Below are 16,880 nucleotides of genomic sequence, written 5' to 3' on the forward strand. Positions count from 1 at the left end.
TAATTCATCTTTGACAATGACAGCATCATCTCTTTCTTTCTGAACTTCCAACATCTGAACTAATTCTTTTTCTAGATAATCATTCCTTTTCTTTACACTTAGAGTTTCAGATTTTAATCTTTCATTTTCTAAAGTCTGATCTCTAAAGCTGGTATGCAAAGTTTTAAGAAACAATCTTAACTCAGTTATATCTTCAGTATCAAAGGCAAGAGTAGAATGAGGTACCTTAGCAGGAGATTCAGAGTTGTTGTCAGTGTTTGCCATCAGAGCATAATTGACTTCTTCTTCTGAATCAGATGTATCTGTCCAGTTTCCTTTCTTGGTGATAAAGGCTTTTTCTTTTTCCTTCTTGGCTTTCTTGCATTCAGATGCAAAGTGTCCCTTTTCACCACAGTTGAAACAGGTATACTTGTCAGCTTTTCCAGCTTTTCCTTCTTTGCCCTCATTCTTTTTAAAGTTCTTCTTGTCATAAACTCTGTCAGAGTTTCTGTCTTTTCTTGAAAAACTTTTGCCTTTGTTGAACTTTTTGTAGGCCAACTTCTTGAAGCTTTTCACCATCAATGCTGCTAACTGCATCATCTCATCGTCACTTTCTTCAGAGTCTGAGGGAACATCAGAGTTTGAGTCATCAGAGTTTGATGACTCAATGTCAGACTTTGTGATATGAGCTTTTCCTTTGCTCTTAGCAGCTTCCTCTTGAACTTTCAGAGCAACAGACTTTGATTTTCCTCCATGACGTTTGCTCCTTTGCTCCATTTCAAGTTCATGGGTCTTCAATCTTCCATAAACATCATCAAGAGACATTTCTCCAAGATCAAGATTGTCTCTTATTGTAGTGACTTTCAAATCCCATTTTTCAGGAAGAGCTAGAAGGAATTTGAGGTTTGAGTCTTCAAGATCATATTCCTTGTCCACCAGAGATAAGTCATTCAGCAGTTTGACAAATCTGTCATACAGATCTGTCAGGGACTCACCAGATTTTGAGTCAAAGTGTTCATACTCCTGTGTAAGGATTGTTTTTCTGTTTTTCTTAATGGCCTGAGTTCCTTGACATCTGGTTTCCAGAGCATCCCAGATTTGTTTAGCAGTTTTGCACCCAATTACCCTATTAGACATTGCATTGTCAAGAGCACTGTGCAAAAGGTGTTTCACCTTTGAGTCTTTACTAATTGACAGGATGTCCTCAGGGGTATAATCTTTCTTTTCTTTTGGGACCATCTTCTGAGGTTCATCAGCAAGCCCAACAGAGAGCTTGGTGGGCATATGTGGTCCATCAAAGATCCTGTCAAGGTATTCTGGATCAACAGAGTCTAAGAATATTATCATTCTCTCTTTCCAGACTGGATATTCAGATGCCTTAAGGATTGGAACTCTAAAGGATGAAGCTTGTGATTTTTCAGACATGATTGTGATTAAGATCTCACTGTAGTAATCTTAACAGAGCTGGCTCTGATACCACTTGTTAGGTCCTATAAATTCACTATATAATCTGATATAGCTATCACAATCTGTAACACAGTAAGACAATATAAGAGATTGAAAGCAGTAAACTCTTATATTCACAAAGCTTTGAAGGTTACAAACACTCTCTCAGTGATTTATATTGTATCACTAAGAGCTGCTAGGGTTCTTAACAATATACTCGATAACTCAACTCCTATAGAGTAACCCTAATCTGTGTTTATATAGACACAGTTACAAAATCAATCTCTGATTTGATATCCTATAAATCAGCTATGAATTCTATCAATCAAAGATTGCTCCAGTTTTCTGTTTAGTTTCCATAGTCAGCAAATCACTCCTCAGCTTCTATCCTTCCTTGAAGTATATCCGCTTCTGAGCTCTTTCCACGTGTAAACTCTGTCGAGTCTTGACTATGTAAACTCTGATCAGACTTTATTAAACTCTGTCAGACTTTGCTAAACTCTGTCAGACTTTGCTAAACTCTGATCAGCTTCCAGTTTAAACTCTGATGATTCCTGTTCTAAAACAAACCTTAAGAACATCAGTAATCATCAATTATATCTAACAGTAACAATCTCCCCCAACTTGTGCATTAGACATAATGAACAAGTTATATATATATGTACTGATGATGTCAAAAACTATCAAGGACAAATGCATGAAATAATTAATTTATAAAATTAATTACAACTTACAGAACCAGCAGAACTATCTATCAAATCAACCGATATCCATGGCTTTCTCTGACAAACTGGTTGATCAGATTTTCTTCTTTCAGCTTTAAGGTCTGGATCATCTGGGCTTTGACATTTCTGAGTTCTTCAGTTTCATCCCCAGTATGATAGATAGCTGCTCTCAAGGCATTTACCTTTCTTCTCCGCATTGCTTCCCCAAGCTGAATCACCCTTGGTCTGTCTGCATCATTGTTGTAACCCAAGATTCTGGTGTTGGCAATGTTAGTATTGGTGTCCTAGAGACAATACTATTGTGTTCTATTGTAGACATTTATGGATTATGTTATATTGATTATTGAATAAATATTTATTATATCTTTATTTACTGTGTAATAAATTGAAAGCATAATAAATGTCCTTGGAATATTATATGTAATTCTATATCTCTAAGTACGTGACTTAGAAATGAGATTATGAGAATAATATCAATATTCCTAAATGTCCCTAGTCGAGTATTATTGTTAAGGGACAATAATGATGCATTAAGACTAGTATGTTTGTTGACTGATGATCACATCTCATTGATCATAGGTATAGTGATGCTAAAGTCAAGAACATAAGTGCATGTATCGACACATGGCACTGGAATGACCCACCGTGAGATTTTACATGTTAATAAGTGTCATTGGAAATTCTCACTGTGATAATGATGTAATGATCCTCTGACTTGATATCATTATATTTCTATATGAGAATTGATATACTTTGGTTGCACTAAAAGTTACCTTTGACCGGGTGATGATGAAATGTACATTGGGTATATTATGAATCGTATGAGAAATATGAATGATCTAGAAAGGATTTAACCCTCCTATTTTAGGAGTGATATTATTGGCCTCTTGATTGAGTGAGACTATAAAATGCATGGCCGTGCTCAAATATTGATTTGTTTAATAGTCTACTCATTGATCAAGGAAATTCGGATTAGACGATGAAGAGGATGACACAATACATGCCTTGAGTCTGATCTATAATATAAGGTTAAAAGGATTATATTACATTGTACATTATTCACAAAAGGTTTAATTGAATCACCAATTATTATTATTACTTGGCTAGCAATGATGTATTACTAGATGCCGCTCATTGTTTATAATTTTATTATTGGATATTAAAATTATTGCCAACGTAATAATAACCTAAAGGGTCACACACTTAGAACGTTTAAAGGAGTTTTAATTTAAATTCTGAATTTAAATTAAATGATTAAGTTCGAAATAAATTGTTTAATTGAGCCGGTCTTAATTAAGTAATTAGAATTTCGAATTTAATATTAAAACCAAAATCGGATTAGGTTTGGAGAAGCCCAAATCCGATTAGGGTTTGGCCCATCTATCTCTCTTCCCTATAAGTACATAATGATGTATTGTTTTAGGGTTAAGTAACATAAAATTCGTTTTATTAAAACCCTAGCAGCTCTACATCAAGAGAGAGGCTAGAGAGAGAGAGAGAGGCTGCATTCGGCTAGTACCGGCTCCGGTGATCTTTGGCGATCAGACGTTCGTGTGGACTGCTTAGAGACGCGATCCTTAGACGAGGGCTGCGTGGTGATTGCTTGTTCCGGACCTCCATCTTTCGCTAACGTAAAGCTTGAACAAGGTATTATTTCATATCTCCATGATCAGCCATACTTTATAGATGGATCCTCGGGTTAGGGTTTCGGATTTTTTTTTTATTTTACGTCGACTATCCGCTGCGTTTTGTTGCCCCGAAACCCAACAGGCAATAGTCTCCATTACAGAGCTATTCTTTTCCATACAAATTTCAGAACCATCATCTTGAGCTATCTTTGGAATGTATTCCTCATCAGACTTCACTCCATAAAATCTTCTCTTTTCATTTATAGTCTTCTTCATCAAATCAGACCATCTCTGAGTAGCTTCATTCTTGATCTTCAGCATATAGTGAAAATGTTCCAGCTCTCTCAGAGATTTCAGCAACAAATCAGCTTCTGAGATTCTGTAGACTCTGCCAGATTCCAGAAATAGAGCAATCTTCTCCTTATCTCCTGTACCATCATGAGTATCCATGAGGATCTGCACTGACTCAACTTTATCTAGGTCCTTCTGAGTAACAGCATCTCCCACTTTCTCAGTCAGAGGATAAGGATCTCTGAAAATAGTTGCTGAATCTGTTTGAATTTTCTCCTTCTTGTGACCTAGACTAGTTGTGTCATAAGCTTCCTTTCCTCTGGTTCCATGAGTCCTGATTCTGGTGAGCATTGGACTTTCCTTGTACAGACTTGTACCAAGGCTTCCAAAGAGACTCGTTTTCTTCTGATCTTGAGTCTTTTCAGAGTTTATCTTCAGCCAGGAGGCTTTAGCATTTTCAATCTTATCTTCTGTTACTGAAGCTTTAACTTGAGCATTGTCAGAGGTTAAAGTCATGTCAGAGATTGATTTGTCATCACCCTTTCTTCTTCTGGTTAAACCAGGTTCCTTTTCTCCTACTTGATCAGATACATCAGCAATTATGTTCACATTCTTGCTTAGCTCGATCATCCTCTGAGAAGGATTTTCTGATGCTATCTTGATCACTGATTTCTTTATCACAGGAGGAACTGAAGAAACCCCATCAACAGGTTTCTTCCCTTTGTCTACTGCATCAGACTCAGATTGAGTTTGAGACCTGGTTCTTGGTCTGTTGATGTCAGTGTAGTTCACGTCACTAATTACTATTCCCTTTTGCTTTGGAATCTTCTGTTTTTGTGAGGGATCAGTAATCTGTTTTTGCTCATCAGACTTTGTCTTGCTGATCTTCTTCTTCTCAGCAGCCAGTCTTTCTTCCTCAAGTCTGATGGCTTCTATATCCACTCCTGGATTTTCCTTTTCAAATATTTTCCTTGCCATAGCTTCATCAATTGCTTGAGCATGGTGCTGGTTATGGCCTTAAGGACCCCTAGTTTAATGTTTTGTGTTTTTGGTTGTATAAATACGACTTGCATGTCGTGCTATTTATTCTTGTAATTTTAATCTCGAATGTAACTCGAGTTTTCTCATGTAAGTACATTAGAATAGGTTGTATTCAATTATTCATTGTAATGTACTTGAAGATTGAAGGATGATCCACAAGGAGGGGCAATCAAGGAGCATGAAGACTTGTAATAGTTATACAACTTCACCATAGATTGACCTAGATTCTTTCATTAGCTTGAAAGAATCATATAAGATGAAGGCCATAACCATGCACGTTTACATACTGCACTTTACATATATGATGCATGAGATGATGATATGTATGCGTAGTTATAGAGATGCATGCTTAATTAGATTAAGATGTATGTATTTGATACGACACCCATGCCATGCTTGTTTAAACAAGATAAAATCTGTAACGACTCAAGATTTTAAAAGGAATACAACGATCATGAGATTCTCGTCTTTATGAAACACGGAATTAATTATGGATTTTCGATATTCAATGAGAGGAAGATTCCGTCGGATTTGAGGTTTTTAAGTATAGCCGCTGTGCCAACACCTCAGGTCGGGTTTTCAACCAATCAAAGAGTATTGATTTGAAATATTTAATTCAAGAAAAAATTGAGGATCTCTTTATGACAGGATCATGGTCGTTTTAATAAAATCCCTAATTAAAATATTAAGTTAATCAGATGCCTTCCAATGATTAATACTCGTCAAGATCTAGATTAAAAGAAGTAGGTTTTCCAAAGCAAAGTGCTTTAATCAATCATGGGAAGACGTGATAAGTAAATGTACTTAGTTATTGAATTATTGGGTTTAACTTAACTAAACCATCACAATAGGATTGTGGGTTTAGAGGCATGGAGATTGGTGAGATTTATTACATAAATATGTGCAAAGGGTTGCTCCACCATACTATCCAAGAGTTATATTTGATATAATTGACAAATGTTGTCTACCTAAATAGTCATGTTTTGAGGGTATTAGCCCACGCTAACTTAAAACATGGATGAAATATGGATCTTGGCTCACTAGAAAGATTTGCAGAAATGCTTTCCGAATTAATAGTTAGGGCTATTGATTTGAACAAAATAGTGGGAGATATATATTTTGAATATATATTTATAATCACTTGAACATAATTTAATAAACATCTGTAAACTAATTTATCTTATGCATTTGAAATATTGTAGATATCCAATGGCAAATAATTCAAACAACTTCTCTGTACGATCAGTCCTTGAGAAGGACAAGCTGACAGGAACCAACTTCCTTGACTGGCAAAGGAATTTGAGGATTGTCCTCAAACAAGAGCGCAAGCTCTATGTCATAGATATTCCTCGCCCTACACCTCTCGCTGTAGGATCAACCCGTGCTCAGCATACTGCTTATCAGAAGCATATCGATGATGACACGGATGTTCAATGTCTCATGTTAGCGACCATGAGTGCTGAACTTCGGAAACAACATGAGAATATGGATTCTTATGATACGATTGAGCACCTTAAGCGTATGTTTGAGGGACAGGCTCGTCAGGGGAGGTTTGATACTTTCAAATCTTTGAATGCTTGTAAGCAGGGTGAACGTGATCCGGTAGGACCGCATGTTCTGATATGATAGGGTATATTGATTATCTTGAAAAATTGGGTGCCCCGATTGGTCCGGAGCACCAAATTGATCTGATCTTGCAATCTCTAAACAATAACTATTCTCAGTTTGTAATGAATTACAATATGAATGAGATAAACAAGAACCCCGCCGAATTATTGGCAATGTTGAAAACTGCTGAAACCAACATTCAGAAGGTGTCCCCTACTCCCATATTGATGGTGAATAAGGGGAAGGCCAAGGGAAAGGGTAAATGGAAAGGCAAGAAGAAGATGGGATCTAATTCTAATGCCAATCCGAAACCTGGTCCGACTAAGGCCTTGAAACCGAAAGGTGGTGTTCAGAAGGATGGTGATTGTCACTATTGCAAGAAACCAGGTCATTGGAAGAGGAACTGTCATGCTTATTTGGAGAATCTGAAGAAGAAGAAGGCTGCTGCCGCTTCTGATTCAGGTATTTATGTTATAGAAGTCAATTTGTCTACTTCAACATCTTGGGTATTAGATACTGGATGTGGTTCTCACATTTGTATTAATGTGCAGGAACTACAGGGAAGTAGGACATTGGCAAAGGGAGAAGTCGACCTACGAGTTGGCAATGGAGCAAAAGTTGCTGCTATAGCTGTAGGTACTTATCATTTATCGTTGCCCACTGGGCTTATTTTAGAACTTGAGAATTGTTTTTTCGTGCCTGCAATTTGCAGAAACATTATTTCAGTATCTTGTTTCGACAAGAAAGGTTTTGCTTTTTCAATTCAGAACAATAGTTGTTCCTTTTCTTTGAATAATGTTACCTATGGGGTTGCACGTTTATTTAACGGTTTATATGTTCTTGACTTGGATACTCCCATCTATAATGTGAATAATAAACGTCTTAAAACTGATGACTCAAATAAAACATACCTCTGGCACTGTCGTTTAGGCCATATAAATGAGAAGCGCATTTCCAAGTTACGTAAGGATGGATACTTGGATAAGTTTGATTTTGAATCATACGAAGCATGCGAACCATGTCTCATTGGAAAAATGACTAAAGCACCTTTCACTGGACAAGGTGAAAGGGCCACTGAGAGATTGGAACTAATACATAGTGATGTATGTGGTCCAATGCGAACTATGGCAAGAGGTGGCTTTTACTACTTCATAACATTTACTGATGATTTCAGTAGATATGGATATGTGTATCTTATGAAGAATAAATCCGATTCTTTTGAAAAGTTCAAAGAGTACAAAGCTTAAGTAGAAAAGCAAACTACCAAAAGTATTAAGACTCTACGATCAGATCGTGGAGGTGAATACTTAAGCCAAGAATTTAAGAATTTCTTAAAAGAGTGTGGTATTGTATCACAACTTACTCCTCCTGGAACACCACAATGGAATGGAGTTTCCGAGAGGAGAAATCGTACCTTGTTGGACATGGTGCGATCAATGATGAGTCATGCAGATCTTCCAATTAGTTTTTGGGGCTATGCCCTAGAGACGGCTGCCTATACACTTAACCGAGTTCCTACTAAAACGGTCCAGAACACTCCATATGAAATATGGACTGAGAAACGTCATAGCATGTCATTTATGAAAATTTGGGGAAGTGAGGCGTTTGTGAAACGTCAAAATTCTGACAAGCTAGGACCTAAGTCTGATAAATGTAATTTTGTGGGATACCCAATTGAAACAAGAGGTTATTCATTCTATAATCCTTCTGAGAACAAAGTGTTTGTTGCTCGAACCGCTGTGTTCCTTGAAAGAGAGATGCTTTCTAAGAAAAACAGTGTGTTAGATATAATTGATGATTACTGATGTTCTTAAGGTTTGTTTTAGAACAGGAATCATCAGAGTTTAAACTGGAAGCTGATCAGAGTTTAGCAAAGTCTGACAGAGTTTAATAAAGTCTGATCAGAGTTTACATAGTCAAGACTCGACAGAGTTTACACGTGGAAAGAGCTCAGAAGCGGATATACTTCAAGGAAGGATAGAAGCTGAGGAGTGATTTGCTGACTATGGAAACTAAACAGAAAACTGGAGCAATCTTTGATTGATAGATTTATTAGCTGAGTTATAGGATATCAAATCAGAGATTGATTTTGTAACTGTGTCTATATAAACACAGATTAGGGTTACTCTATAGGAGTTGAGTTATCGAGTATATTGTTAAGAACCCTAGCAGCTCTTAGTGATACAATATAAATCACTGAGAGAGTTTTTGTAACCTTCAAAGCTTTGTGAATATAAGAATTTATTAATTCCAATTACTCATATTGTCTTACTGTTTTACAGATTGTGATCACTATATCATATTATATAGTGAGTTTATAGGACCTAACAAGTGGTATCAGAGCCAGCTCTGTTAAGATTACTACAGTGAGATCTTAAACACAATCATGTCTGAAAAATCACAAGCTTCATCCTTTAGAGTCCCAACCCTTAAGGCATCTGAATATCCAGTCTGGAAAGAAAGAATGATCATATTCTTAGACTCTGTTGATCCAGAATACCTTGACAGGATTTATGATGGACCACATATGCCCACCAAGCTCTCTGTTGGAATTGCAGATGAACCTCAAAAGATGGTTCCAAAAGAAAAGAAAGATTATACTCCAGAGGACATCTCATCTATCAGTAAAGATGCAAAGGTGAAGCATCTATTGCATAGTGCCCTTGATAATGCAATGTCTAATAGGGTGATTGGGTGCAAAACTGCTAAACAAATCTGGGATGCTCTGGAAACCAGATGTCAAGGAACTCAGGCCATTAAGAAAAACAGAAAAACAATCCTTACACAGGAGTATGAGCACTTTGACTCAAAATCTGGTGAGTCCCTGACAGATCTGTATGACAGATTTGTCAAACTGCTAAATGACTTATCTCTGGTGGACAAGGAATATGATCTTGAAGACTCAAACCTCAAATTCCTTCTAGCTCTTCCTGAAAAATGGGATTTGAAAGTCACTACTATAAGAGACAATCTTGATCTTGGAGAAATGTCTCTTGATGATGTTTATGGAAGACTGAAGACTCATGAACTTGAGATGGAACAAAGAAGCAAACGACATGGAGGAAAATCAAAGTCTGTTGCTCTGAAAGTTCAAGAGGAAGCTGCTAAGAGCAAGGGAAAAGCTCATGTCACAAAGTCTGACATTGAGACATCAAACTCTGATGACTCAAACTCTGATGTTCCCTCAGACTCTGAAGAAAGTGATGATGAGATGATGCAGTTAGCAGCATTGATGGTGAAGAGCTTCAAGAAGTTGGCCTACAAAAAGTTCAACAAAGGCAAAAGTTTTTCAAGGAAAGACAGAAACTCTGACAGAGTTTATGACAAGAAAAACTTTAAGAAGAATGAGGGCAAAGAAGGGAAAGCTGGAAAATCTGACAAGTATACCTGTTTCAACTGTGGTGAAAAGGGACACTTTGCATCTGAATGCAAGAAAGCCAAGAAGGAAAAAGAAAAAGCCTTTATCACCAAGAAAGGAAACTGGACAGATACATCTGATTCAGAAGAAGAAGTCAATTATGCTCTAATGGCAAACACTGACAACAACACTGAATCTCCTGCTAAGGTACCTCACTCTACTCTTGCCTTTGATACTGAAGATATAACTGAGTTAAGATTGTTTCTTAAAACTTTACATATCAGCTTTAGAGATCAGACTTTAGAGAATGAAAGATTAAAATCTGAAACTCTGAGTGTAAAGAAAAGGAATGATTTTCTAGAAAAAGAATTAGTTCAAATGTTGGAAGTTCAAAAAGAAAGAGATGATGCTGTCATTGTCAAAGATGAATTATCAAAGAGGTATGCATCTCTTCAATCAGAACTTGCCAAGGAAAGAGAGATCATTAAAACATGGACTAATTCAGGCAAAACCACTCAGGATATCTTAGGTAGTGGAAACTGGAAGAAGGGACTAGGTTACACTGATAACTCAGAAGCTGAGTCATCAAAAACAGAGTTTGTTAAAACTCAAAAACCTAAGGTTAAACCTGTTAAATTTGTTGTTGAATCCTCTAAGACTAAACAATGTAGACCAAAATCAGAGATTAACAACAATTTAAAATCTGAAAAGCCCAAACAGGTTAACATAGGACTGATGACTCAGAAACAGCTTAAACATAAGCTTAAAGAGGTAAAGTCTGATGACAGAAACAAGGAGCCTAGGAAAAATAGAAATGGCAAAATTGGCATAGACAAGAGTAACAACTACATGCCTGTTCCAAATGCACCTAGGAAGACATGCCATAACTGTGGTAATACTAATCATCTTGCTAATTTTTGCAGGAAGAACAAGGACATTAACTCTTTACCTACAAAGTCTGGAGTTAGAAAAAGTAGTATTAGATATAAACCACAAGATCCATGTTTTCATTGTGGTAGTTTATGGCATTCTATTTATACTTGCAAAGAATATCATAGTCTGTATTATGATTATTATCAATTGAAACCTTCTTTAAAGGTTAATAAAAACTCTGCAAGTACAAACTCTGTTTCCAGTACAAACTCTGTTGCAAAGTCTGTTAGCTCAAACTCTGAAAATAATACCGCTGCAAAAGCTAACAAACTTAATAAGGCCAAGGGATCCAAGCAAGTCTGGGTCCTTAAAACTAACAACTAGTGGTCTTTGTGATTGCAGGGCAACAGGAAGAATATCCTAGTCTTGGACAGTGGATGTTCAGGACACATGACTGGAAATAAGACCCTGCTGTCAGAGTTTGTGGAGAAGGCTGGCCCAAGTGTTTCTTATGGAGATGGCAACATAGGAAGGACTCTGGGATATGGCAACATCAATCTTGGAAATGTCATCATATCAAATGTAGCTCTTGTTCAAGGGCTGAAACACAATTTACTCTCTGTCAGTCAGATCTGTGACAGAGGATATCATGTTGATTTCTATGAAGAACACAGTGAGATAGTAAGCAAGTCAACAGGCAAAGTGGCAGTAACTGCTCACAGACATGGGAATATTTATGAAATCCACTTGCCTATAAACTCTGAAGGAAATGCAATTTGCTTGTCTACAAGGATCTCTGCAGAAGAAAGTTGGAAATGGCACAAGAAGCTTTCACATTTAAATTTCAATTCCATAAATGAGCTTATAAAGAAAAAGCTTGTGAGAGGACTTCCTGAATCACTTCTGACATCTGATGGATTGTGTGACTCATGTCAAAAAGCCAAGCAGAGAAAGACATCTTTCAAGAGTAAGACTGAATTCTCAATAAACAAACCATATCATCTTCTACATGTTGATCTATTTGGACCAGTCAATGTACCATCCATTGCAAGGAAGAAATATGCTCTTGTCATTGTTGATGAGTATACTAGATACACTTGGGTATATTTTCTTCACTCTAAAGATGAAACAGCCTTGCATCTGATGGATCATGTGACACAACTGGATCATGGATCTGAAGACAAAGTGAAGATTATTAGAAGTGATAATGGAACTGAGTTTAGAAATTCAACAATGGAAGAGTTCTGCAAAGAAAGAGGTGTAGTGCAACAGTTCTCTGCACCTGGTACACCACAGCAAAATGGTGTAGTTGAAAGGAAAAACAGAACTCTTATAGAAGCTGCCAGAACTATGCTTGATGAGGCTAAATTGCCTACATATTTCTGGGCAGAAGCTGTTCAAACAGCTTGTTTCACTCAAAATGCAACCTTGATTAATAAGCATGGCAAAACCCCATATGAGATGGTGAAGAAAAAGAAGCCAAATCTGAAGTACTTTCACATATTTGGGTGCAAATGCTTTGTATTGAAGACTCATCCAGAACAGCTTACCAAGTTTGATTTAAAAGCTGATGAAGGCATTTTTGTAGGTTATCCTATCATAACAAAGGCCTTCAGAGTCTATAATCTAAGAACCAAGGTGATCATGGAATCCATACATGTGTCATTTGATGACAAAAGAATAATGGGTCTAACAGATATGGATGATCATGAAGAACTGCATTTTGAAAATGAAGAAATATTCTCTGATTCAACAAACTCTGATGAACAGTCAAACTCTGACTGTGAACAAAACACAGCAAACTCTGGTGAAAATTCACAAGTTCATGATGATGAAGCCCTTGCTGAGGGGGAGCATCAGAATGCTTCAGACTCTACTCAAGACTCATCAGAGAATGCTAACTCAACCTCATCAGAGAATACTGATTCAAACTCTGATAGCACAATTGTAGGGGGAGCTACAGAGAATAATCAGCAGAATCAGGAGAGCATGGATCAAGGGGGAGGATCCAATGATGAAAATGGTCAACTTCCACATGCAAGGAAGTGGACAAAATCTCATACACCTGATTTGATTATTGGAAATCCAGAAGCAGGTGTACAAACAAGGACAGCTACAGCCAATGAGTGTTTACATCATTGCTTTCTGTCACAAACAGAACCCAAAAAGGTGGAGGAAGCTCTTCAAGATCCTGATTGGATTCAAGCAATGCAAGAAGAGTTAAATGAATTTGAGAGAAATAAAGTCTGGACCCTAGTACCAAGACCTAAAGACAGATCAATAGTTGGTGCAAAATGGGTGTTCAGAAACAAAACTGACAGTGAGGGTGTCATTACAAGGAATAAAGCAAGGCTTGTGGCAAAAGGGTATTCACAACAGGAAGGTATTGATTATGATGAGACATTTGCTCCAGTTGCAAGATTGGAGGCAATTAGAATCTTTCTGGCCTATGCTGCACACAAGAAATTCAAAGTATTTCAGATGGATGTCAAAAGTGCTTTTCTAAATGGGAAACTGGATGAAGAGGTATATGTTGATACACAAGTTCTACAGACAAAGTCTGATGACCAACCCTCTACAACAAAAACAAGAACCTCTGTTGATACACAAGTTCTACAGACAAAGTCTGATAAACCAACAAACTCTGAAGCCCCAAACTCTGATGTTCTAGTAAACTCTGAAGCTGCTTCTTCTCCAAAGCAGAAGAAAAGAAGAAGACTTGTTGCAGCATATGACTTTGATGATCTTGAACCTGCACAAGATGTAAACTCTGAACCTACACCTACAACAACCAATGAACCTGCTCAGTCTAGTCCTCAACAAAAACCAGCTAGATTCAAAAGAAGGGCACACAAGCCAAAGAGAGCCAAGATTCCAGAATCTGAAATTACTGATTTCACTATCCAAGAAGAGCAAACACCATCAAGCCCAATTCCTGTTGATCATTCTCAAGCTCTGATGGTGGAACCTCTTCAAGCTGTTCCTATCACTGATGCCACACCATTATCTCCTACAACATCTCCTAAAGCATCTCCTACAGCATCTGCAGTAGATGAAGAGATCAGGTGTGATGAACCAGTTACTGCTGAAGCTGAAGCAACTCAGTCTGATTGTCAAACTCCACTATCTGATCATGGTCAAATTCCTCAATCTCCAATGAAAATTCCTAAGGATGCCATTGTTCATGATACAGCTCCAGAGAACTACAAGTCTGATGCAGTTGAGGAAAGTGACAAAGTAGCTGTGGAAGCTTTACAATCTCTGGCTCAGACTGGTGAAGAGCCCATCAAGTCACAGTCTGAAGATAAAGGAAAATCTGCTCAGGATAATGTGGAGAAAGTTGCAGATCCTGTTCCTGCAGATGAAAAAGCAAACTCTGATACTGAGGATGATACCAGTTCAGATACTGACAAGGATGACAATGCTGAAATCCCTTTGACACAACAGAAATGGGAGTCTACTAGCCAGTTCAATGCAAGGCTACAAACTCTGAATACAGCCTCTGAGCCACTCCCAAGGGATCTTCAGGTTGATCCACCAAATGAAGTCTGGGATAAACTCTGGTTGAGTCACCAGCACTCCTTGGAAACACCTAAAGCTGAAGAGTTCTTAGCTATGGCAGAGAAGAAAATTACAAACTCTGATGTTATGTCAAGCCTCAAGGGCACAATTCTATATCTGAAGACATTTCATCCTGCTCATGACCAGACATCTAAATCTATAGATAGTCTAAGAACTGAGGTGGCAAAGGTCAAGGAGACAAATGACCTGGAAAAGAAAAGGACCATCAATCCTATGAAAGAAAGTGTACAGAAGCTGGTCACTACAAATGAATCTCTTAACCAAAGGATGACCTTGATTGAATCCAATCAAGAAAAGATGTCCAAACAGCTTGAAGCTATCCAAACTTCACTTTCTCTGATCACATCCATTCTGATTCCTGATGAGGATGATGTCAAAAAGGGGGAGAGAGTAGCTCAAGTCAAATGCAAGTCTACTACTCAATCTCTGAAAAGGAAGAAAAAGGATGATGATGATGATGCTGATGATTTTACAAAGCACAAAAGATTTCAAGCAGGGACTGGTGGAAGAGTTTCAAACTCTGACAGTCAGAAACAATCTAAGCAAAGCACAAAGTCTGGTCCAACTCACAACATCACATCTGGATCTAAGCAAAGTCCAGTGACTGGATCAGACAAACCCATGACTGATGAAGAGCTTGCTAGATTGATTTTTGAACAAGAAAATCCAGAAGCAAATTTGGATTTGGAGTTGATTGCTGCAGAAGAAGAAGAACTAAAGAAAGAACATGCTGAAGCAGTAAAGTCAGGAAAAATCCAAAAGCCTGCAAAATCAACTGCCAGACCAAAAGAAAAAGGGATACTGATCAAAGAAGCTACTGTTGCTGATCAGAGTTTACCAATCAAGAAGGTATACTCTGAAGATGAATACACCTCCAAGGGTAAAAGCAAAGTAGATGAACATCTGGAGAGAGGCTGGGAAAAGAAGAAATCTACAACCTCTGACAAGGATCAAGTTGTGAAGGAAAAGAAAACAGAAGCTGCAATCTCTGACAGAGCTCATGTTGCAGAACCTCAAAAAGAAAGATTGACCTCTGACACAGCTCAAGTCAATAAAGAAGCAAAGAAAGACACAGTCTCTGACAAAGCTCAAGCTGTGTTCAAACCAACAACTACACCACTGGCTGGATTTGCAAAACCTACTCTGATGACTGAAATAAGTTTTGAAAAAGGCTCAATTAAACCATTTTCTCATCAAAAGGCAGGAAGAGATAAAGGAGGGCTGGGATCCAAATATGAAAAATTTGATCAGAGTATAGGATCAAGACCAGATGACCCCTCATCTCTCTGTGCTCCCAAGACTGGAGTATTGCAAGACAAAATGGATAAACTTGATTCAGTCCAGTTGGTAAAGAATGACAGAGGAGATAATATCCTTATCTACTTCATGTCTGATGGAACAGTGTTTAGAGTGCTTGAAGCAGATCTATATGCTAAACACTGGGAAGAATTGAGATATGTATCATACATATTTCAAGTAAAGAACAAGTCAGGACAACACATCTCCAACCTGCTGAAAGATCAAATCAGAAGAAAGATGGGGATTACAGGAAATAAAAATGCTGGACCTTTCATTCCTAAATATCTCAATCATAAAGGACAGCTGGTGGAGATGAAGAAAAATTCAGCAAAGATTGAAACGATAGGTGGAATCAGAACTCTTGCATTTAATGAAGAGTCTGATAAAGCTTACAATATAAGGCTGGATAGAGACTTGAAGAAGAACAAGATCTATGATCTCAGAGCTGCAATTTATCAAACTGGAGTTTCAGATCCAGAGTTGAGAGAGATCAAGAGACAAATGATTACAGTGCTTGATGATGCTGAAAAAGAACTCCTCAGAGAGTATCTAAAGACAGCAAATGGTGTCTATGCAGCTAAGGAATAAAGTATCTGTAAGTTTTAAAAGTTTTCTGTTATATAGTTAAACTCTGTTGCATTTGACTTAAATGTTTTGACATCATCAATTATCTGTTAACTTGCACATAATTTATTCATGCACAAGTTGGGGGAGATTGTTAGATATAATTGATGATTACTGATGTTCTTAAGGTTTGTTTTAGAACAGGAATCATCAGAGTTTAAACTGGAAGCTGATCAGAGTTTAGCAAAGTCTGACAGAGTTTAATAAAGTCTGATCAGAGTTTACATAGTCAAGACTCGACAGAGTTTACACGTGGAAAGAGCTCAGAAGCGGATATACTTCAAGGAAGGATAGAAGCTGAGGAGTGATTTGCTGACTATGGAAACTAAACAGAAAACTGGAGCAATCTTTGATTGATAGATTTATTAGCTGAGTTATAGGATATCAAATCAGAGATTGATTTTGTAACTGTGTCTATATAAACAC

At 37.5% G+C, this 16,880-nt stretch overlaps 1 protein-coding gene across 1 annotated transcript; it reads left to right on the top strand.

Moving 5' to 3' along the window:
* Positions 1-6,945: 6,945 nt before the first annotated feature.
* On the top strand, positions 6,946-14,812 carry LOC135151417 (uncharacterized). Its single transcript, XM_064089864.1, has 4 exons — positions 6,946-7,224; positions 7,270-7,354; positions 13,711-14,423; positions 14,798-14,812. The coding sequence occupies exons 1-4, from the start codon at positions 6,946-6,948 to the stop codon at positions 14,810-14,812; spliced, it is 1,092 nt and encodes a 363-aa protein (XP_063945934.1).
* The last annotated feature ends 2,068 nt before the right edge of the window (positions 14,813-16,880 follow it).

The sequence above is a fragment of the Daucus carota genome, chromosome 3 (genome assembly GCF_001625215.2).
Source record: "Daucus carota subsp. sativus chromosome 3, DH1 v3.0, whole genome shotgun sequence".
Taxonomy (NCBI): Eukaryota; Viridiplantae; Streptophyta; class Magnoliopsida; order Apiales; family Apiaceae; genus Daucus; species Daucus carota.